The sequence below is a fragment of the Lycium ferocissimum genome, chromosome 3, assembly GCF_029784015.1.
Source record: "Lycium ferocissimum isolate CSIRO_LF1 chromosome 3, AGI_CSIRO_Lferr_CH_V1, whole genome shotgun sequence".
Classification (NCBI taxonomy): domain Eukaryota; kingdom Viridiplantae; phylum Streptophyta; class Magnoliopsida; order Solanales; family Solanaceae; genus Lycium; species Lycium ferocissimum.
The window spans coordinates 5,789,208-5,810,517 of record NC_081344.1 but is presented as its reverse complement, the minus strand read 5'-3'; the positions used below and the strand labels follow the sequence as shown (position 1 = coordinate 5,810,517).

The 21,310-nt window shown below is 34.3% G+C and overlaps 3 protein-coding genes, 1 long non-coding RNA gene and 1 other non-coding gene across 5 annotated transcripts; 1 reads left to right on the top strand and 4 right to left on the bottom strand.

The window, feature by feature from the left end:
- Nucleotides 1-4,096: 4,096 nt before the first annotated feature.
- LOC132049446 (beta-fructofuranosidase, insoluble isoenzyme 1-like) lies at nucleotides 4,097-6,167 on the top strand. Its single transcript, XM_059440248.1, is given in 4 exon segments — nucleotides 4,097-5,115; nucleotides 5,218-5,429; nucleotides 5,604-5,700; nucleotides 5,824-6,167. Coding segments are annotated over 4 exon segments (1,503 nt in total). The 5' UTR covers nucleotides 4,097-4,101; the 3' UTR covers nucleotides 6,004-6,167.
- Nucleotides 6,168-7,573: 1,406 nt separating this feature from the next.
- LOC132049444 (uncharacterized) lies at nucleotides 7,574-8,714 on the bottom strand. Its single transcript, XR_009413086.1, has 2 exons — nucleotides 8,023-8,714; nucleotides 7,574-7,876 (listed from the first exon to the last, which is right to left on the bottom strand). It is a non-coding gene; the product is annotated as an uncharacterized LOC132049444 (long non-coding RNA).
- A 1,696-nt stretch (nucleotides 8,715-10,410) lies between these two features.
- On the bottom strand, nucleotides 10,411-13,616 carry LOC132049443 (small ribosomal subunit protein uS11y-like). The gene is made up of 6 exons (XM_059440246.1): nucleotides 13,459-13,616; nucleotides 12,582-12,701; nucleotides 12,434-12,479; nucleotides 11,810-11,895; nucleotides 10,820-10,949; nucleotides 10,411-10,676 (listed from the first exon to the last, which is right to left on the bottom strand). Exons 1-6 carry the CDS (start codon nucleotides 13,459-13,461, stop codon nucleotides 10,609-10,611), a joined length of 453 nt encoding a protein of 150 aa, XP_059296229.1. The 5' UTR covers nucleotides 13,462-13,616; the 3' UTR covers nucleotides 10,411-10,608.
- A 1,995-nt stretch (nucleotides 13,617-15,611) lies between these two features.
- On the bottom strand, nucleotides 15,612-19,920 carry LOC132049442 (uncharacterized). The gene is made up of 5 exons (XM_059440245.1): nucleotides 19,645-19,920; nucleotides 18,433-18,680; nucleotides 16,834-16,946; nucleotides 16,168-16,308; nucleotides 15,612-16,071 (listed from the first exon to the last, which is right to left on the bottom strand). Exons 1-5 carry the CDS (start codon nucleotides 19,874-19,876, stop codon nucleotides 15,819-15,821), a joined length of 987 nt encoding a protein of 328 aa, XP_059296228.1. The 5' UTR covers nucleotides 19,877-19,920; the 3' UTR covers nucleotides 15,612-15,818.
- A 1,003-nt stretch (nucleotides 19,921-20,923) lies between these two features.
- On the bottom strand, nucleotides 20,924-21,003 carry TRNAL-UAG (transfer RNA leucine (anticodon UAG)). Its single transcript has one exon. It is a non-coding gene; the product is annotated as a tRNA-Leu (tRNA).
- Nucleotides 21,004-21,310: the final 307 nt, after the last annotated feature.

The following is a 21,310-nucleotide window of genomic DNA, read 5'->3' as shown; positions in this document are numbered from 1 at the left end:
ACTAAATGAGAACAAAGGGAGTGCACGAAAGAAAAACCGGAACATTTATTGGTGATCTAAAAGTTCGGTTGAGGAAAATAAATCTAAAAATCCATAAATTAAATGTAACATCCCTTGATCCAATGACAATAACATGTTTATGGGGGAAAAAACAAAAGAAAACTTTAAAAGTCCAAGTCAACATGCATACACACATAGAAAGGTACGTAACAAATAACAAAAGCCATGTGGGAGAAAAAAAGGGTAAACAGAAGGAGGAAAGTAATGGGAAAGAAGGATTAAAATTTAATTTTAATACTTAGAAAAGAACGATCAACGAATTTTCGTTTATTAAACATTTATTTATTCAACGTTTACTCTTATGCACTTTTGTTCAACACCAAAAATCTTTGAAATGTAAACAATCTCAGTCTCTGATATTTATCCATTCATCTTTGAGTTCTTTTTCTCTATAAATACTCATCACACCCTTTTCTTTCTGCTTCACAATCTTCTCTCTCTCTCTCTCTCTCTCTCTCTCTCTCTCTCTCTCTCTCTAACAGAAAAACGGATTAGAGATGGAGATTTTAAGAAAAACTTCTTCTCTTTGGGCTTTGCCAATTCTTTTGTTGTGTTTCTTTTTCAACAATGGAGTACTTGTTGATGCTTCTCACAAAGTTTATATGCACTTGCAATCTACCAGCTCTGTTAATGTGAAGAATGTTCACAGAACTGGTTACCATTTTCAACCACCTAAAAATTGGATCAACGGTACGTTTTCATATCTTTGTTTCTCTCTCCATTTAAGATTTAGACATTATAAGTTTTGAATTGAAGAAATAAAGATTTTTGAAAGATGTGTTAAACCCTATGCATATTTGTTTTTCATAAAATTATATAAACATAATAAGGTTTGAGTAGGAATTTGTGAGTTCTGTTGAATCTATAGCCATGGGCGGAGGTAGAAGGTTACATACGGCTCGGCTCTTTTAATTCAAACTCCATATTTATATTAAAATATTTACTAAATATTATACAGAACTCAAACTCTGCCTCTGTGCGTGGCTTCTTCTTGGCTTTGAAAGTATCTACATATGTACAACGTACGTATGTGTTTGTGGTGTTTTATGATTTGTTTTTACTCTCATGCATTTTTTGGCCTATAGTAGTAATTAAGTTAATTGCTTTCTGTTAATGAGATGAGACTTTAGAAGAAAAAAAATTCTTGTTTTCGGCAAATATGAGTAATATTGTCTTTTTTTTTTTTTTCTTTTTGAACCTCTTTACTTTGGATTAATACAAAACAACCCCCTGGGGTTTTCATTTTTTTTTTTTAAGTGTAATTTTTTTTTCCCCTCTTTCAGCTGAACTTTGGCTATTCGCATCTATGTATAACCAGATTTTCGTTATTCAATAATATTATTAACTGCCTATTTTAGCATTTCGCATCTTTGTATAACCAGATTTTGTTTTAGTATTCAATAATTTTCTTAATTGCCTGATTGCTTAAGTTGACTGGAAATGTTCAGTTACTTTAATTTGCTATAATAATTCTCTGACCGCTTTTGAGTTAATGAAACTACATGTTGCCCATGACGAGTAGAATCACATATCAATAATTAATAAATAAATGTTGCCGTTCGATAGATGCATAAATTCAAGAAGTGAATATTTGAAAATATTTATGTTATTATCTTGTTGGTTGTTCACATCAACTCAATAGTCAAACTAAGAGACACCCTGTTATTTTTTACTTCTATAAATAATAGTAATTGTTTTTGTTTGAAATTTTAATATAGGACATAACCAGATAATAGTGTGCTGGAATAAGAAAATCATGTCATTCAACGACGAATAAATGGATTTGTCCCTCGTATTTGACTTATTGAAAAGCTAGCAAATCAAAGTGAATTATATATTTCTGCATTGAATACAAAAGATTGTCATCTATGCCTTTTTTTCTCAAACCACAAATGGAATATTTAATTAGTTAATTCCTTCTATAAGATTTTGATGAGTAAAAGGTTTCACATGTGATCTTATCTCAAAGTGGGAAAGAAATGACCTTTTTTTTTGGGTCATGGAAATGGCCTGTTTTATCCTATGGCAAACCAATACTATCATTCATGGAGATATCGATGAGATGACTTGATTATATGTACAATATTAACAGGACTATACGTTATATACAGTGACATTATAAATATTGTTTACATTATTAGTAAATTTTAAACCGTGCTAGCCGCTCAATTATATCCTTTTCTATCAAGTTAACAATTACTACTGCATAATTGTATCATAAAAACTTGCTTTGGATTTCCTTATATAAATGATTTAACTATTTAAACATGTTCTACTTCCGTCTGCTTAATTCATAAAATTTTAACTCATATATTTTACTTAGAAAGATCTACTATGTGTTTTTAGAGACAGCTAACATGTGGTCAACTATAGCCTAGCGTGAGAAAATGGACTTAATGCATGTGTCATGTTGATATTTTTTGTAAATTGAATATATATATAATTGAAAAAATAGAGTGGATAATATAATATAGTATGATATAGTCAACTCTAACCCCACCCCTAACCCCGAAACCCAACTAGGTGGGGATGTGGGTTGGTGGAAGTATCTGAACCAATCACACAATATTATACATATAAAACATGTGGATGTGAAGTGATACAGAAGCTAAGAAAGCCCAAAAGTACGTGAAAATATATAGAGCCAAAACATATCATGACGTAAAGCTGAAAAGGAAATTTTACCATAAATGACTCCATCGTTCAGATTTCGTTTGTTTTCATGACAAATCCATTGAATAAAATAATAATAATAATAATAATAATAATAGTAATATAATATTACAATAACATAATCCTTCTTGTTAATATCAGAAATAGAAAAAAGAACCAGAAAACAACCCTTTTGTTTTTCTATATATTTGAGGAATAAATAAAAGTCCAAATGACTCTGGACAACAATGGCAACTTGTAGTTGTAGGTAAGTCTTCGGTCTTCGCCTCTTTGGGCACATCGGTTAGCAAATCTCTGGTCACCCTTTGTCTTCATTTGAGTTCTCTCATTGACTTACCGGCCGATTAAGACATTAAGTTTATGGATCCTGACTTACAATTTTTTTTTTTTTTTTTTTACTTATTGTGTTTTAGATAAATTAATTATCTAGTCAAATCACTCTATAGTGACATCTTTTGTCTTAATAGTAAGGGGTGGAGCTAGCATAGACTAGCGGTTCGGTAAGATGAATAACCTTGGTCCAAACCTTGTATTTATCTTGAAAAATTAATTAAATATGTACATATTGTTAATTTAGAACCAAGTAAACAAATTAGAATCCTAAAGCCAAAAGCTCCGAATCAAGGCTCCGCCTCTAGTTATTGTGAAATGTTATTATAAAGAATATATAATATAAAGTAATAGAAATATCGGTTCCAAAAAGAATTAGTCATTATAGTAAAATAGTGTTATAGAGAGGTTTGACTGTACATATTAAGTGTTAATTTCTTAATATAAATGCAGGATCTAGACCAAAGATGTAGGATTTTTCTAAAATATAATTTACTTATTTCTTAATTTGTCTTTTTCTTGGAGGGGAGGTTGTGGCCGGTGGGGCTTGCATTAGTTGGTTCCCTTCAGAAACTTTCAAGAAAAATAGGGTAGATTTCTATGTTGAACTAGAAAAAGACCACTAATGTTTTTGCATTTCCTAGATTTCTATATTTTCTCAATGACCGTGAAAGCTCATCCATCAGAACTTCAAAATATGTGCATTAATCCTCCATCTGGATATGTATTTAGCTGGATGATCATGTACTATATGTTTATATGTTCCCCTTAGGTTTTGATTTTAACATTATACAATAAGTTTTAATTTCTTGCTATAGATATATCACAATTGCATTTACTTATGTTTCACTAATCATCTCAATTGTTTCCTTTTCTTTTCATGGTTTATTCCTGATGCTTCAAACAAACAACAGATCCAAATGGTGAGTCAGAAGTTCCTTTAAAATACATTTTTTATTTGTTGCTAATATACTAGCCATAACGACATTTTATTTACTTATTACCTTTTCTCTGTCATTTTTGTTCCCAACAGGCCCAATGTATTACAATGGAGTATACCATCTATTCTACCAGTACAACCTAAAAGGAGCAGTATGGGGCAATATTGTTTGGGCCCATTCAGTCTCAACAGACTTGATTAATTGGATCCCACTTGAGCCCGCTATCTACCCATCCAAAGTATTTGACAAATATGGTACATGGTCCGGGTCAGCCACAATCTTGCCCGGTAACAAGCCCGTTATCCTCTACACGGGAATCATGGATGCTAATAAGACCCAAGTCCAAAACTATGCAATACCTGCTAACATGTCTGATCCATACCTTCGTAAGTGGATCAAGCCCGATAACAATCCATTAATCGTTGCTGACATGAGCATCAATAAAACCCAATTTCGTGACCCAACAACAGCTTGGATGGGCCGAGATGGTCATTGGAGAATTTTAGTTGGTAGTGTGAGGAATCATAGGGGTAAGGCAATATTGTACAGAAGTAGGGACTTCATGAAATGGACCAAAGCTAAACACCCACTTCACTCAGCCACCAAAACTGGAAATTGGGAATGTCCTGATTTTTTTCCAGTGTCACTAAAAAATACAAATGGTTTGGACACATCATACAATGGTAAAAACATTAAGCATGTTCTTAAAGTTAGTCTTGATGTTACAAGGTTTGAGTACTACACTGTTGGTACCTATGACACCAAAAAAGATAGGTACATTCCCGATAACACTTCTATTGATGGTTGGAAGGGATTGAGACTTGACTATGGTAATTATTACGCATCCAAGTCATTCTTTGACAGTGGCAAGAACCGAAGAATTATGTTGGGTTGGGCTAATGAATCTGATACTGTTGATGACGATGTCAGGAAAGGATGGGCCGGAGTCCACCATATCCCACGTAAACTATGGCTTGATCCTAGTGGAAAGAGCTTGGTTCAATGGCCCATAGAAGAATTAGAAACTCTAAGAGAGAAAAAGGTCCAATTAAGCAATCGCAAGTTGAACATGGGAGAAAAGGTTGAAATAAAAGGAATCACAGCTGCACAGGTTTGGACTTCATTTCTTCTTCTTCTTTTTGTCATTTTGATACTTATTTGACACATGAAGAAACCAATTAAGTCTGAATTGGGCCATTCACAAAAATTGCAGGCTGATGTTGAAGTGACTTTCTCTTTCGCAAGCTTGGACAAGGCGGAGCCATTTGATCCTAGTTGGGCCGATCTTTACGCGCAAGATGTATGCGCTATTAAGGGCTCAACGGTCAAAGGGGGACTTGGTCCATTTGGGCTCTTAACTTTGGCTTCTAAAAACTTGGAAGAATACACACCCTATTTTTTGGATTTTCAATGAGATAAATCGAGGTTACCGTGTCTTCTGGAACGATAGCGAGTGTGTTCATTTATTTTAAAAATCGTTCGACCTAAAAAAAATCTAATATTAACTGTTAAAACTTCTTTTTGTGTCAAGCAATTGACAATAATCATTATTTAGCTCGATTGATTTATTTGTTTGTTTGTTTCAATTGGTGCCACCAGGTCAACACTTAAGAATGAGACAACTATGTATAAACCATCATTTGCTGGATATGTGGATGTAGATTTAGCAGACAAGAAATTGTCTCTTAGGAGTTTGGTAAGCTCTCTCTTTCTTTCTTTCTTTTTCTCATCAAATATGTGTTGAATTGAATTCTCTCATATTATTTGTTAACTTATTTTACATATTTTGTTTGTATTGACAATTTCGTTATATTTGCAGATTGATAACTCTGTAGTTGAAAGTTTTGGTGCCGGAGGAAAAACATGCATTACATCGAGAGTTTATCCGACATTAGCGATATTTAATAAAGCACATTTATTTGCCTTCAACAACGGCAAGGAGGCAATCAAAATTGAGACTCTAAATGCCTGGAGCATGGCTGATGCTAAGCTGCACTAGAACATTTGGCAGAACAGAACAATTTAGGAAAAGAAAATAGTCATGATATTCTTACCTCATTATGTTCTGTCCAAAAGGCAGCATAGTATAGAAATTTAACTTGCAGTAATTCATGAATGATGCAATTTTTTTAATATTAATAATATTGTTCCACGGTTCTGTTATTTTCTTTAATCCCAAATATATAGATCAAATATCTTCTTGTATTAAGAATGGAATAAATATTCTTACTGCAATAATTATCTTTTATGACCGAGCAATCTGTCCGGCGCCAACCTATCGAGTCAATCACAACCTTCGAAACTCGGGATGATAGGCCTACTCCTAATATCCTTCTCCGCTTAAATACTGGACTTAGTTCGTGATAAGTTAAACTAGATACCCCATCATCCCGAGTTTGGAAAATGTTTGCAATGTATTATTATTCAAGCGAAAATTACCTATTCCTTGTGTTCCTAAAACAACTGAAGAAGCAGCAGAAGAAAAGCGTAGGTGTGGATAACCATACAACCAGCAATTAAAACTATCCTCTTTCACTACTTGCAGGCCTAAGAATGTTTTTTTTTTTTTTTTTCTTGTTGAACTTGGGCAATAATTAGATAGCACCTTGCCAACATTGTGAGAAATTAAAGCTGGTACATGGTGATGATATTCATTGTTCTGACACTAACACTAACCTCAACCATGTTTCTAAAAATTGGGATACTAACGACTCATGTACAACAAATATGTATTACAAAGAGCAGATATTTAAGCAGTAAAATGTACTTTGAGAGCACGAATCCTGTGAAGCTCTCCGTCTGTTTTTGGAGTGCAGACGGCAGTTACAATGTCCATATATCACACTATCATGAGTATCATCCACAAATAAGTCATTCTTCGAGGTATAATGAAAGAAAAATTAAAGCAATGGGAGTCTAAATTCTACAAGTTTCCGTTCGAATACATGTTGGTAGTTCTTCAAGTTCAATTAGGACCTGAGAATTTCAGTTTAAACTTTGTTACCATTTTTGGTGGTCATTAACATATGTAATAGTTTAATTCATCTAGCATTTTGTTTAACTATGTTGCTCATACTCTCCAAAAATGTTAGTGGATCCACACACACCCCACATTATTGAAGCGTCCTAGCAATAATCAACATAGGCAGCATATACAGTATAGTATATGCCACAGAGAGTATTCATCACTGTGCTATTTTGATCAGATTTTAGCTTTATCAATATAAATTGCCTAAAACAGAGAACTCGTAGCTCACATCACACATTTATAGTCGTATCAGGTATAATGATTTCTCTGTTTTGAAGAATCTCACGCTAGTACGCTATTTTTCATTGCATTTGCCTTGAACTTAAGTGGGTTCTCGATGTTAATATAACTAGTGTCTCCAATACCAGGACGAAACAAATGACAAGTTACCAATAAATAATACTATCATTTTCAGCTGCTATATTCAATATTTCTAATGTGTTACTTTTAAATTATCCACACTTCTTTGGATTTGCTGTTACTATAATGTTGATGGAAATGTGTAATGAAAAACAATATTACTAAGGAAGCAGGAAGCAGCAACCAAAAAGTTGTCACCGTCTGGTGAGACGAACATAACAGCAAAGACAAATTACTAATCCAACTCCACGAAATATTTTCCATCTCACAATGTTGCAAAAGCTCCAAATGATCATAAGTCAGAATAACTTGTACTCGGTCTACAAAATGCTCAAATCTAAGATGTAAAACAAAATCAAAGTTGCATCCTTAACCAAAATATTCTGCCAGGCAGCAAGTTTGTTGCTGAGAAGAATTCACAGCCTCCTTCCTCTTCTACCACCCTTTCTGCGAGTACTGTCAGTGGGAATAGGAGTAACATCCTCTGAAAACATAAAGCAAGAAGTACTTTCAGCAGGTTTCAGATTTATGATGCTAAACTAAAGATCAATATAGACTGTAAATACAACAGAATCCCGAAGGAATTAGACCAGACAGATGATGATGAACTATTCAACAATTAAAACTTACCTATGCGTCCAATTTTCATTCCAGAACGAGCAAGGGCTCTAAGAGGAGACTGGGCACCAGGACCAGGAGTCTTAGTTTTGTTTCCTCCTGTAGCCCGAAGCTTAATGTGAAGAGCATTAATTCCAAGCTCCTGTCAATTAACAAAAGTGAGTAGCAAATTTGACTTCCAAACTATTCATACACAAAAAAAAACCCTGATCCATGTCTCACTACAACACCAACTTACAGTGCCCACTTTATAGAACAGTAAAAGGCGGCTAGAAATGATATTGAAATCTTCATGTCAAATCTGATGTGACATATTTTAGTCAAATAATTGGATTTTCCCTCTACATTGGAGATTCAACTTGGCATTACATTTGGATCATGCTTAGACGTGGTCAACACACAACAATATCAATATCAATAACAAGTACGAGTAGAATAATGTTCTGAGAGACATGAGACAATTTTATATAACCAGTATCACCTATGACCTTGACAACATATATTATTCTTGCCTGTAATCCTACACTGGGTATGTTGTTGTTGTTGTAAGCCCAAATACAACCTTCTAAAAAGCAAATATTTCACTTTTTTAACGGGAAGAGCTATTTTAAAAAATACAACAGAAAAGAACAGAGTTCAGGGTAAGCGAAGCATCTCCACAAAAAACTGAAAGCTGGGACCTACTATGCCCACCAAGAAACATGCATTTGCCTTCAACAACGGCAAGGAGGCAATCAAAATTGAGACTCTAAATGCCTGGAGCATGGCTGATGCTAAGCTGCACTAGAACATTTGGCAGAACAGAACAATTTAGGAAAAGAAAATAGTCATGATATTCTTACCTCATTATGTTCTGTCCAAAAGGCAGCATAGTATAGAAATTTAACTTGCAGTTATTGCAATTTTTTTAATATTAATAATATTGTTCCACGGATCTGTTATTTTCTTTAATCCCAAATATATAGATCAAACATCTTCTTGTATTAAGAATGGAATAAACATTCTTTCTGCAATAATTATCTTTTATGACCGAGCAATCTGTCCGGCGCCAACCTATCGAGTCAATCACAACTTTCGAAACTCGGGATGATAGGCCTACTCCTAATATCCTTCTTCACTTAAATACTGGACTTAGTTTGTGATTAGTTAAACTAGAAACCCCATCATCCTGAGTTTCAGATCCTATTGATACTGGAAATGTTTCTTGCACTGTTTGTTATTCAAGTGAAAAATTACCTGGTCCTTGTGGGTTCCGAAAACAATTGAAGAAGCAGCAGAAGAAAAACTTAGGTGTGGATAATCATACAACCAGTAATTCAAACTAGGCCTAAGAATGTTTTTTTGGTTGAACTTTGGCAATAATTAGATAGCACCTTGTCAACATTGTCAGAAATTAAAGCTGGTACATAGTGATGGTATTCATTGTTCTGAAACTAACGTCAACCATGTTTCCGAAAATTGGAATACTAACGACTCATGTACAACAAAGATGTATTACAATAAGCAGATATTTAAGCAGTAAAATGTACTTTCAGAGAACGAATCCTGTGAAGCTCTTCGTCTGTTTTTGGAGTACAGACGGCTGTTACAATGTCCATATATCACAGTACTATCATCCACAAATAAAGTCATTCTTCGAGGTATAATGAAAGAAAAATTAAAGCAATGGGAGTCTAGATTCTACTCGTTTCCATTCGAATACATGTTGGTAATTCTTCAAGTTCAATTAGGACCTGAAAATTTCAGTTTAAACTTTGTTACCATTTTTGGTAGTTTTTAACATATGTAATAGTTTAATTCATGTAGCATTTTGTTTAACTATGTTGCTCATACCCTCCAAAAATATTGTTGCACTTGTCTAGAATCCTCCAAAATACACTACTTCTGGAGGATCCACACACAACACATTATTGAAGCGTCCTGGCAATAATCAACATAGGTAGCAAACTAGCAATTAGCATATACAGTATATGCCGCAGATAGTATTCATCACTGTCGTATTTTGATTGTGTTTTGATCAGATTTTAGCTCTATCAATATAAATTGCCTAAAACAGAGAACTCGTAGCTACACATACGCATCAGCCATGATGATTTCTCTGTTTTGAAGAATCTCACACTAGTACGCTATTTTCATTGCATTTGCCTTGAACTTAAGTGGGTTCTCGATGCTAATATAACTGGTGTTTCCAATACCTGGACGAAACAAATGACAGAGTTACCAATAAATGTAATACTATTATACTATAATTTTCAGCTGCTATGTTCAATATTTCTAATGTGTTACTTTTAAATTATCCACACTTTGGATTTGCTGTTACTATAATGTTGATGGAAATGTGTAATGAAACACAATATTACTAAGGAAGCAGCAACCAAAAATTTTTCACCGACGAACATGACGGCAAAGACAAATTACTAATCCAACTCCACGAAATATTTTCCATCTCACAATATTGCAAAAGCTCCAAATGATCATAAGTCAGAATAACTTGTACTCGGTCTACAAAATGCTCAAATCTAAGATGTAAAACAAAATCAAAGTTGCATCCTTAACCAAAATATTCTGCCATGCAGCAAGTTTGTTGCTGAGAAGAATTCACAGCCTCCTTCCTCTTCTACCACCCTTTCTGCGAGTACTGTCAGTGGGAATAGGAGTAACATCCTCTGAAAATATAAAGCAAGTACTTTCAGCAGGTTTCAGATTTATGATGATAAACTAAACATCTACGTAGACTCTAAATACAACGGAATCCCAAAGAAATTAGACCAGACAGATGATGATGAACTATTCAACAATTAAATTTTACCTATGCGACCAATTTTCATTCCAGAACGGGCAAGGGCTCTAAGAGCAGACTGGGCACCAGGACCAGGAGTCTTAGTTTTGTTTCCTCCTGTAGCCCGAAGCTTAATGTGAAGAGCATTAATTCCAAGCTCCTGTTATTTAATAAACGTGAGTTGCAAATCAATTTGACTTCCAAGCTATTCATACACCCCAAAAAAAAAAAAAAAAAAAAAACTGATCAATGTAACTACAACACCAACTTCATAGAACAGTAAAAGGCAGCTAGAAATGATATTGAAATCTTCATGTGAAATCTGATGTGACATATTTTAATCAAATAATTGGATTTTCACTCTACATTGGAGATTCAACTTGGCATTACATCTGGATCATGCTTAGACGTGGTCAACACACAACAATATTAATAACAAGTACGGGTAGAATAATGTTCTGAGAGACATGAGACAATTTTACATAACCAGTAGCACTTATGACCTTGACAACATATATTATTCTTGCCTGTGGGATTAGACTGGGTATGTTGTTGTTGTTGTAAGCCCAAATACAACCCCTTCTAATCGGCAAATATTTCACTTTTTTATCGGGAAGAGCTATTTTAAAAAAAATACAACATAAAAGAACAGAGTTCAGTAAGCGAAGCATCTTGGACTATAGTGCAGAAATATAATTACTTTATTTAAATATTTACAGATAAAATCTATGCTTTACTTAGAGCCCACAAAAACCTAAAGCTGGGACCTACTATGCCCACCAAGAAACATGCATTTGATCATAATTGTGCACCAGCAAAAGTAGCCCATCTAAAGCTTAATCTTTCACATTTCATCAACTGTTGAAATACTCTCATAAGTAAATGGATTCGAATCATAGTTTTTTTTAAAAAAAAAATTACTAGTGGCTTAAAACGAGGCACACATTTGCCTGGTGAATAGAAATATCATAATGATGAAAGAAAAAACTGAGAAAACAGGCTGAGCGATATATGTCTGACCTTGCATCGTACAGAAACATCTTGTGCTGCAAGCATAGCAGCATAAGGAGAAGATTCATCTCTGTCAGCCTTCACCTTCATTCCACCTGTAAAGTAGAACAAGTCTAAATGAAAAAGAGAGACCAAGACTCCTCCAAACTGGTTTCCCAAAATAATGGTACATACTAAACAGATAAGATGAGTACAATGTGCTTATCAATTGAATTTGAAAAGCTAGAAAAGTCTACATTTTTCATGCTAACACTTTTTTTACGCCATGTGCTTTTCTAGGAGTTGTTTAGCCTTTCAGAGATTTGTACGTCAATAGATTATATAAAGAACCTCTTTTGTTTCTATTGTGTGTAATATTAGCGTAAGATTGAGCTTAAATGAAGCAACATGGCCAGTGTGGATTCATATAGCCAACTGCAACTTGCTTGGGATTAAGGCATAGTTATTGTTGATGTAAAAAGGTCATATATGTTCTAAAGGAAAATTTTGAAGTAAGAAATGTACCTTCTAACTATGTGGCTGTTAAATTCATTTGTCTGATGAAATTAAGCTTTTAAATAACCCATTAACTATGAAATCCAGAACAAAAGATACTACACAGATGCAACCACCCTCACATTACAGAGTACATACCAGTAATGCGAACCATTGTTTCACGTCCAGACAAATCAGTCACATGCTACAATTAACATACAAGTAAGAAATTCAGTACAAGATAAGTAATTCTATAGCTTCGTTTACAAAAACAAAACAAGTATAGATGAAAAAATCAAGAACTCACAATGAAAGTGTCGTTGAAAGAGGCGAAAATGTGAGCAACACCAAAGACCAATTCACCCTCCCTGGTAGCTGGTCCAAGGGTAACTGTCTCTTCCTTGGGTTCTCTGGTCTTTCTCCTCGACTATCAATCCAATACAACCCATCAGCATAAACTTGACAAATACAAATACAAAACTATAGACATGTTTAAGAACCATACATTCCACCAAACTTATGACTATTAGGAGTCGTTTGGTAGGAGGTATTAGAGAAAATAATACTAGTATTAGCTCTGGTACTATTTAACCCCTTGTTTGGTAATGTTCTCAACCTATGTATAACTAAACACCCTATTCAATACTCCCTCCGTCCCAATTTATGCAGCACACTTTCCTTTTTAGTTTGTCCTAAACAGAATGTCACCTTTCTATCTATAGAAACAATTTAATTTTATGAAATGATTTACATTTACACAAATATCTAATGCTTGTTTTGGACCACATATTTCAATAGTCTTCCTTTTCTTTCTTAAACTCCGTACCTAGTCAAATGGTGCCACATAAATTGGTACGGAGGGAGTACAATCCTTATACCTAGTAAACCATGGCACTAACAATACCAAAATTATTCCTATTCTAATACACCCTATTCATACTATTTAATACAACAAATCAACCAGTCGATAAAAAATGATAAGCATAACTAATCGCAGCATTACTAATACACCCTTAGTATAAATTTACCTACTCTAAATCCGTCCATACAAATCTAGGACGAAGAATTATAACACTGCAAGTACATTTCAACAGATACTCAAAGTAAATGTAATTTCAGAAAACAAAACTTCACTTTTCATATAAATTAAGTTACACAGTAATAAAACAGATATTAAGAATTACCATGGCTTCGGTTGATTTGCTGCTCTTGAAGCTTGAATAAACCCTAGCTGTAGCTGTGGTGGTGATGCGAGTAGCTGATATTGAAGAAGAGTGTTAATGTGTGTGGGTTTGTTTATATAGCTAGGGTTTAAAGAAAGAACTAGAATACCATAAATGGGCCTCTTCTTTATTTTGGACTCTGAATCCTTCTTTTTTAATGAAGTGCAGGAATTGCACCCTATAGCCTATTTTACAAAATATTTAACTTGTAGTCAGGATTGACAGACTTCATACAAAAATAATATTTGCGCCTCATCCAGTTCTTCTTCTTTTTCGTCCTTTTTTTTTTTTTTTTTATTACTTTAATTACCAATAAGTGGAACTTAGTGGTTTTATTTTATTAAAATAAAGATATATACAAAAGGGAAAACAAAAGCAAAATCAACAAAACTAAAAAGTTTAGGTTATTACGTCTATAAAACGTTAATTGAACATGCACGAGATCTCTCCACCTTCTTGAATGTTCCAATGCTGGAGCTTCATAGGAGAAAAACAAGAGTGAAAGAGCTGGGGAACCTCCCCCACGATGTCGGACGTTCTTCATTTTTTGTCTTCTTGATTGTTTGTTGGTTATCTGCCTTCAAATGAATAACTTTGTTCATTTTGCATTGTCTAATGCCATCATCATTGAGGAACTTTATATAGAGTCCAACAACATTGAAGGTGCAATATCAAATGTTGAGTAAGATAAACTTTGTGTTTTGCGGAAGTTATTAACTATCGAATGATAAATCAATGGAGACATAGATCAAGATGTAGAAAGGAAAGAAAAATTATGGTTAATTGTACCGTGATGGAATATTTAATGTAATTGCTAACTTCATACCTAAATGTATATTTGAAATTAGATTCCATGCAAATTGAAGTTCAAAAATAGACATAGAATATAAAGTTGGGCTTGATAACTCAGACTTCGAATTTCTTCTGACATACGAATTTGAAGCTTGGGACTGTCAATTCTAACTCCAGACCTAAATATCTAAAGCTCAAGTTGCGTAATCAATATGCTAAACTTCTGAGAAAACTAATTCAAGGACTAAAAACTACACAAACTATTATTCTACAAATTAAAGTAACAAATACTAAGTTCCAACCTCTTAGAAGTCGTTTGGTTTGGGCATCATAACTTTGTGGAGAACTCGGAGGTTCGAAAACACTTGCCTACGATAGCGAGAGAGTTTGCCTTAAAGTCGAAATCGTCGCCGGAAACTGCTGGTGCGGGTTATCTCTCTGGTAGTCTCATGTAGCTATTGCGGAGAGTTGAGTTTACACTGTCGCGCTCGAAGGGTAGCGGTACATCAGGTTCCATTGTCATAAAAAAAAAAAAAGTGGTTGTTTGGTTTGCAAAAAAGTAATACCATTATTGTAGTGTCGAGATTAAATAATAATAATAATAGAATTATTTAGTGAATATGTTTTTTTAAGTATATATTAGTTTATTGGACTAGAAATTGGATATACGCTATATGATACGAAACAAGTGTTTGGTAATTGGTTGTACACTAGATTAACTTGGATATTTTTTGATTTCTAATTTTAACCTTGACTTTTGTTAAATAACTTTGGGAAACAAGCTCTAGAGAAAGGCATTTTTGTCATTTTAATGTTTATCTTGAAATTAGTTGTTATCTATGCCAAATGTGATATAAAATTAGTTTCACAATTATGGTATAACTAGTCCTGTAATCATTAATCTCAAAATCAAAAACTCAACCAAAGATAGGAGGATTATTCTCCTTTTTCCCTTCAACCAAACGATCCTTGAAAGTTTCGCCATACGTACTTTAATCGGATATTCTTAAAAAAGTAAGACAAAAGAATCACTTTTTGTCAAAAGTAGTTACATTAGGCTAACTTTAGATGTCCAGGTTTCTGAGTTGAAAGTAACAACAACAACAATAACTGTATCTCAGTCTTAAATAAGTTAGGATCAACTACATGAATTCTCATTTCTTTATTTAAGCTCATTTCTGAGATGATAGGGTGTCTCCAAAATTATACCATATTGTATCTAACTCTAGTTATACTCGAATTCAAACATCAAACAAGCAAACTCATGCAGCCATGGAATTAGAGTAGAGGAAAGATTGTGGTCATTAAACACGGAAAGCAAATTCTTGCAACTAGGGAGTTCATCACTTTTCAATTATTGAAAGCAGGAAACAACACGGAGGGATATCAGGATATGCAAGCACAGAATTCTCATATGGTCCTCTTTCACTTGCCATGAAACAGATCCATGAGAATGAATCTGAAAAAAAGAAAGTGCATGTCCCAAGAATGTATAAATTAGGATCCATAAAAACCAAAAGCGAAACTAGCTAAACAAGAGAAGCTAATTTGGGAGTTATAATTTCAAGAAGCCCCTTTGGATTTTCGACATGAACCCAATGACCGGAGTTGGGAAGGAGATGACACGACGTCTTGCCTTCAGATTCACCAATTCCATTGGAGCAAATGCTTTCAAGTTTCTGGACAGTCTCCGGATCCCATCTGTCACTTTTCTCAGCACGCACAATCGCTATCTCTGTCCCTTTAGGTGGGTGCTCCAGCAAAGGCCAATAATCTTTCTCCCTACAAAGTTCCATTTATTCAGTAAACAACCTTCAAGAGTACAATCATTAGAATTTCTTGAAGTAGAACGGATATGGAATATGGACTATGGATTACCTGTAAGAATTAAACATCTCTATAGCAGCTTCGATATTAAAAGTCCACATCATGCTATCCCCTGATTTCTCAAGATTGCTGCCCAGCCATTGTGATAATGCCTTTGAAAACCCGAGTTCCAACATGTGATCTACCAGCCATCTGAAATGCAACATTAATGTCAGAGATAACAACATACAAAACCATGGATACAACTGACAAAATCTAATAAGCGAATATTCAGGTAGGCAAGATTAGACTCGTCAAAATGAGGTGCAAGTACAGTATGCTAAATAGCACTTGGTAATTTCTACTTCCAAGAAGTTAATTAGCCTTAACCATGACACGTGGCAAGCTCATAAGTTATTATTAACAACATAGTATAAAAAGCACAAAAGTTTGAAGTGTCAGACTACTGCAATAACCACACATATGCGATTTTACACCCATTCCAAGTCTTGCCGATTTCTATTCCAATTATTATGTTACAGACCAAACGTTAATAATTAGCTAAACTATTTGCTAAATCATCAAAAAATTATTGAAAACAAGCTCATTAGAAAATATCGTACCAATTTCCGGACACCACAATGACATATATATTTGAGCACAATTACTATAGACACAACAAGAATATTGCATATGACATATTAAGAAAAAGGTGATGGGAAGGAATAGAGATTTCACTTTCGAGATGGGATTGGTGAAGGTAGGCTCTGCAGTGTCTTCATAACTTTTTCTACTTCTCCATCGCTATCTTCAGGGTTCACCTTTCCAGGGACAGAATCCAATACCCAGAGCTGTTCTGCATCGGGTGAGTGAACTATAAATTAGCATGTGAGTTCCGCAAGGAATGATGCAAGTGAAACAATCAAATGCAGTTAAAAGCAGTCAATTACTCAGATTTTTTCCCCGAACTACGTATATTCCGTGAAATTACCCAGATGAGTAGAGGCGGATCCAGAATTTAAACTTATTCAACCTTTTAAGATTTTTAGTACCGAACTCATTGTACATTTATAATTATGGGTTCAGATCAAATATTTGTTGAAATTTTAATAGATTTTTACATATACTACATATTAATCCATGTAAATAATTATGCGTTCAGATGAACCCATAGCCAAAAGGCTTCATCTGCCTCCACACACATCTTTGCACAACATTTCCCAGTCTATTGGATAAGTTTATGGAAAGTGGCTGCATAACCAAATTTGGAACTGTGATTTGGCTGCCAAGCTAAGCTCAGACAGTTCATGCCGTGTATGCCATGTTTATGTTGATTTCATAAGTTTGTAGATACTCCAAAATAACAAGGATTTCCAAGTAAAATGTTAAAATTTAAATCATCATTTCACAACGTAGATCTAGCTTACAGCACAAGTTCAGCACTTTTTTTTTTTTTTTTTTTTTTTTTTATGACATGGGAACCCGCAGCCGGTACCCGTTGGGTGCGCATAGGGTAAACCCAGCTCCGGTGCAATAGCTCGCAAACCACACAGGAGGTAGTAACCCGCACTAGGCAAACCCTGTGCGACGAGCTCGACCCAAAAGGCAAATCCCCTGCTGTCGTAGGAGGGGGTTTCGAACCTACGACCTCCATTATGAAAGCCTCATGCTCAACCAACTGGGCCACCACTTATTTTTCATGCAAGGGAATGACAATAAGAGGTACAAAAGGAAACAACATAAACCATAGTAACAATGAATCTAAGGTATTTCTACAAAGAAAACCTACATAAAGAAACTTCCAAAAGTTCTCCATTTTTCCTCTCTATGAAAAAAAGTTAGATGTACACGGGCTACCATCTGATTGTAGCTTTTTCATCGTTAGAATAGGTTCCTATGAAACCATTCTAGATCAAAGAAGCAAAACTAAGATGGAACAACATACATATAGAGAGGAAGGGAATTCAAAAGGAGGAAGAGAGCCTAAAGTATACATCTTTTATTTTTACTTTTTCCTTCTTTCAATTATCTCCAGAAACAAGGTTCTTTCCTTACTTGGTACTATCAGGGATAAACTAAAACTTCAATTAAACATCCTATAAGCAGATTGCACTAAATGAATGAGAGCATTGCTTAGATAGCCAACAGGATAACTTGCACATTGCCAAGAAAATCTTAACAAAAATATCACATATGTGCAAAATTGAACTACCATTTCACCAAGAATATGTAACATACGAATTCATAACTGTGAATCCAATCAGCTATCCAAGAATGAACTTCAACTATAGGATCTAGAAATAACATTTTCAATCAATTACAAGAAAGAGCAAGCACCTGTTTAGGCAATCGAGCTGATTGACCGTATGCCCCATGAGAACAGCTCTCAACATATTGCAATGCGACCTTTCCACCCATGGAATGCCCAATAACAACATCAGGCCAATCCCAACCCTGTGAATTAACCAAATTAGCTACATCTTTTGCAGCATTTTCCAAATCATGTGGCGGCACGAAGCCTTCAATTTCAGCTGACTTCCCATGGTTCCGCAAATCCACATTTACCATTCTCCAATTAACGCCATCTAATATTAACACACATAGAAAAGCATATGAGCTGTAAACTTTTGACCTTACAGAGATGTGTATCCAGGATTTAAAGTTTATAGGTTCTTGGAGGGACTTCAAGTAATATACAGTAATAAATGAGTTCATAATCAAATACTTATAAACACTTAATGAATATATTAAATACATATACAGGGTATGAGCAAAAGCTACTGGTTCCCTTGAACCCGTAGCTAACACACTCGATCCGCCAATTTATTTAGAGTTAATAGTCAAAACACCGGAGCTATCACTTTTTCGCGAGTTTCACACCCCAACTATTAGTTGTTCCCTTATCCTAACTGAACTATCACTTTTTCGTGAGTTTCATACCCCAACTATTAAAACACACCTCGAAGCTGACTAGGTCAACTATCAGTTTTTCCCTTTTCTTACCTGAACTGTCACATTTGGTGTGTTTTAATATACAGATGGTGATATTTCATTTAGGAAAAGGGAACAATTGATAGTTAGGGAGTAAAACTCATGAAAATGTGTTGGTTCAGCATTTATTTATACAGGACATAATTAGCAAAAATTATCTACCAGTACCGAAACGAAACTAATCGAAATACAAATACATTTAGAAGATCCAATTATAACTAACCACAACTATTTTAACTAGTTTGAAATCCATACTTCAGCAAATTTATTTATACAGGACTTAACTAGCACAAAATAATTAGCAGCACCAGAATGAAACTAATCGAAATACAAATAAAATTTAGAAGATTCTATTAAAACTAACCGCAACTAATATAACTAGATTGAAATCCAGGCATAGTTGATTAATATACAGGAGCTAATTAGCACAAATTATAGTTTACCAGTATCGCAATGAAACTAATTGAAATACAAATAATTTAGAAGATTCAATATAACTGATCGCAAATAATTTAACTAGCTTGAAATCGAGACATAAGTTGACTAATTAATTAGTACCTGCAGAAAGGGAGGAAGCAAGAGAGCGAGAAAAGGATCGCCAATTTCGACCGGAACCTAATAGGCCGTGAAGTATAAAAGCTGTGAAATTGTATGGTTTTTCCGGTTTAGACCGGACTTCTTCGAAAGCTACGGTGGCAATTGAACGGTGGATATACGGCGGAGATATAGTTAGAACCCGGTTCAGGAGTCTAAGGCCCTGAACCGGTTTGGTTCTGTAAATAGTCGACATTATCGGTCTGGTTTTGCACTTCGAAGCTCCTTGCTTATAACTGCTAGTAGTATAAATAGTTACTCCAGTAATTAGTAATCTGCATTTTAATTAATGTGACACCATTTTTCTACTAATCAATTTAAGAATAAATAATACTCTTCTTACGTTTCAATTTATGAGATATAGTTTAACTAGTCACGAAATTTAAGAATGCTGAAAAACTTTTGAAACTTGTGGTCCAAAATAATTTTATTTTACATTATCATTCTTTTGGGACAAACTAAGTAAGTATTTGGACTTGCGGTTTGAAACCATGATATGAAACCAACGTTTGGACATGTATTTCATCTCATGGTTTCAAACCGTGATTTTAAAAACTTTAAATATAAAACTTGTTCCATAAGTTTATATTTTTGTTTTAAAAACTTACAAGTTGGTAAATATTTCTAATATAAATTTGAGATGGAGGAAGTACTTTGGACCAGTTGGATTAAACTAATTTGAGGTTAATCATGAAGACTTCATTTATTGGAAGATAATTTTAGGCGCTTTGTTTCAAAACACATATTTTGCATAAAACTTATTATTGTACTACATTTGTTTTGGTTTTTATAGTCCATTGATACCTAGGCTTTACTACTTCTATGGTCACACCTGTTAGACTCAAAACAACTCACGTCAAAGTAGGCGATAGGGAATAAAGGCAAAGAATGGAGGTTCATTACAACTCCTTTAATCGAAATTCAATAGTTGGACAATTGAAATAATGAAATAACGTACGAGCTGTGTTAAAATTAAACAAGGTTAACGAAAATTATTAGTCATGCTCCAGCCTCCAAAGTCCAAACATGTGTAGTTTACCCAACGCGATAACATTTCTCTAGCAATCTTACCATAACTTGTCAAATATTGTATGTGTTTTTTTTTTCTTCTTTCTATTAGTTATTTTCAGTCCTATCCCATGAAGTGGGTATCTTATTCAGTAGTTTAGTTTAGGCCGTCAATAACAGGTCAATACGTTAGCTAATGTAGAAAAAAAGTTTTACAAAAAGCCAAAAAAAAAAATGACAGCTGTGGGATTTGAACCCACGCCCTTTCGGACCAGAGCCTAAATCTGGCGCCTTAGACCACTCGGCCAAACTGTCATATGTTTGTAGTCTCTCCGTTCCAATTTATTTGAACCCTATTTGACTGGACACAGAGTTTAAGAAAAAGGAGAAGACTTCTAAACTTGTGATGCTAAAAGAGTCACATATATTTTGTGTGGTTATAAATCATTGCATCAAGATAAATTGTTTACAAATATAGAAATGAGTCATTCTTTTTGGCACGAACTAATAAAAAAAACAGGTTCACATAAATTGAAACGGAGGGAGTATTGTTTTCTCGATTTAAGTCAAGTATAATTGATGTTTATGTTAATTACTACTCCCACTTTTCTCATTTTGTGTG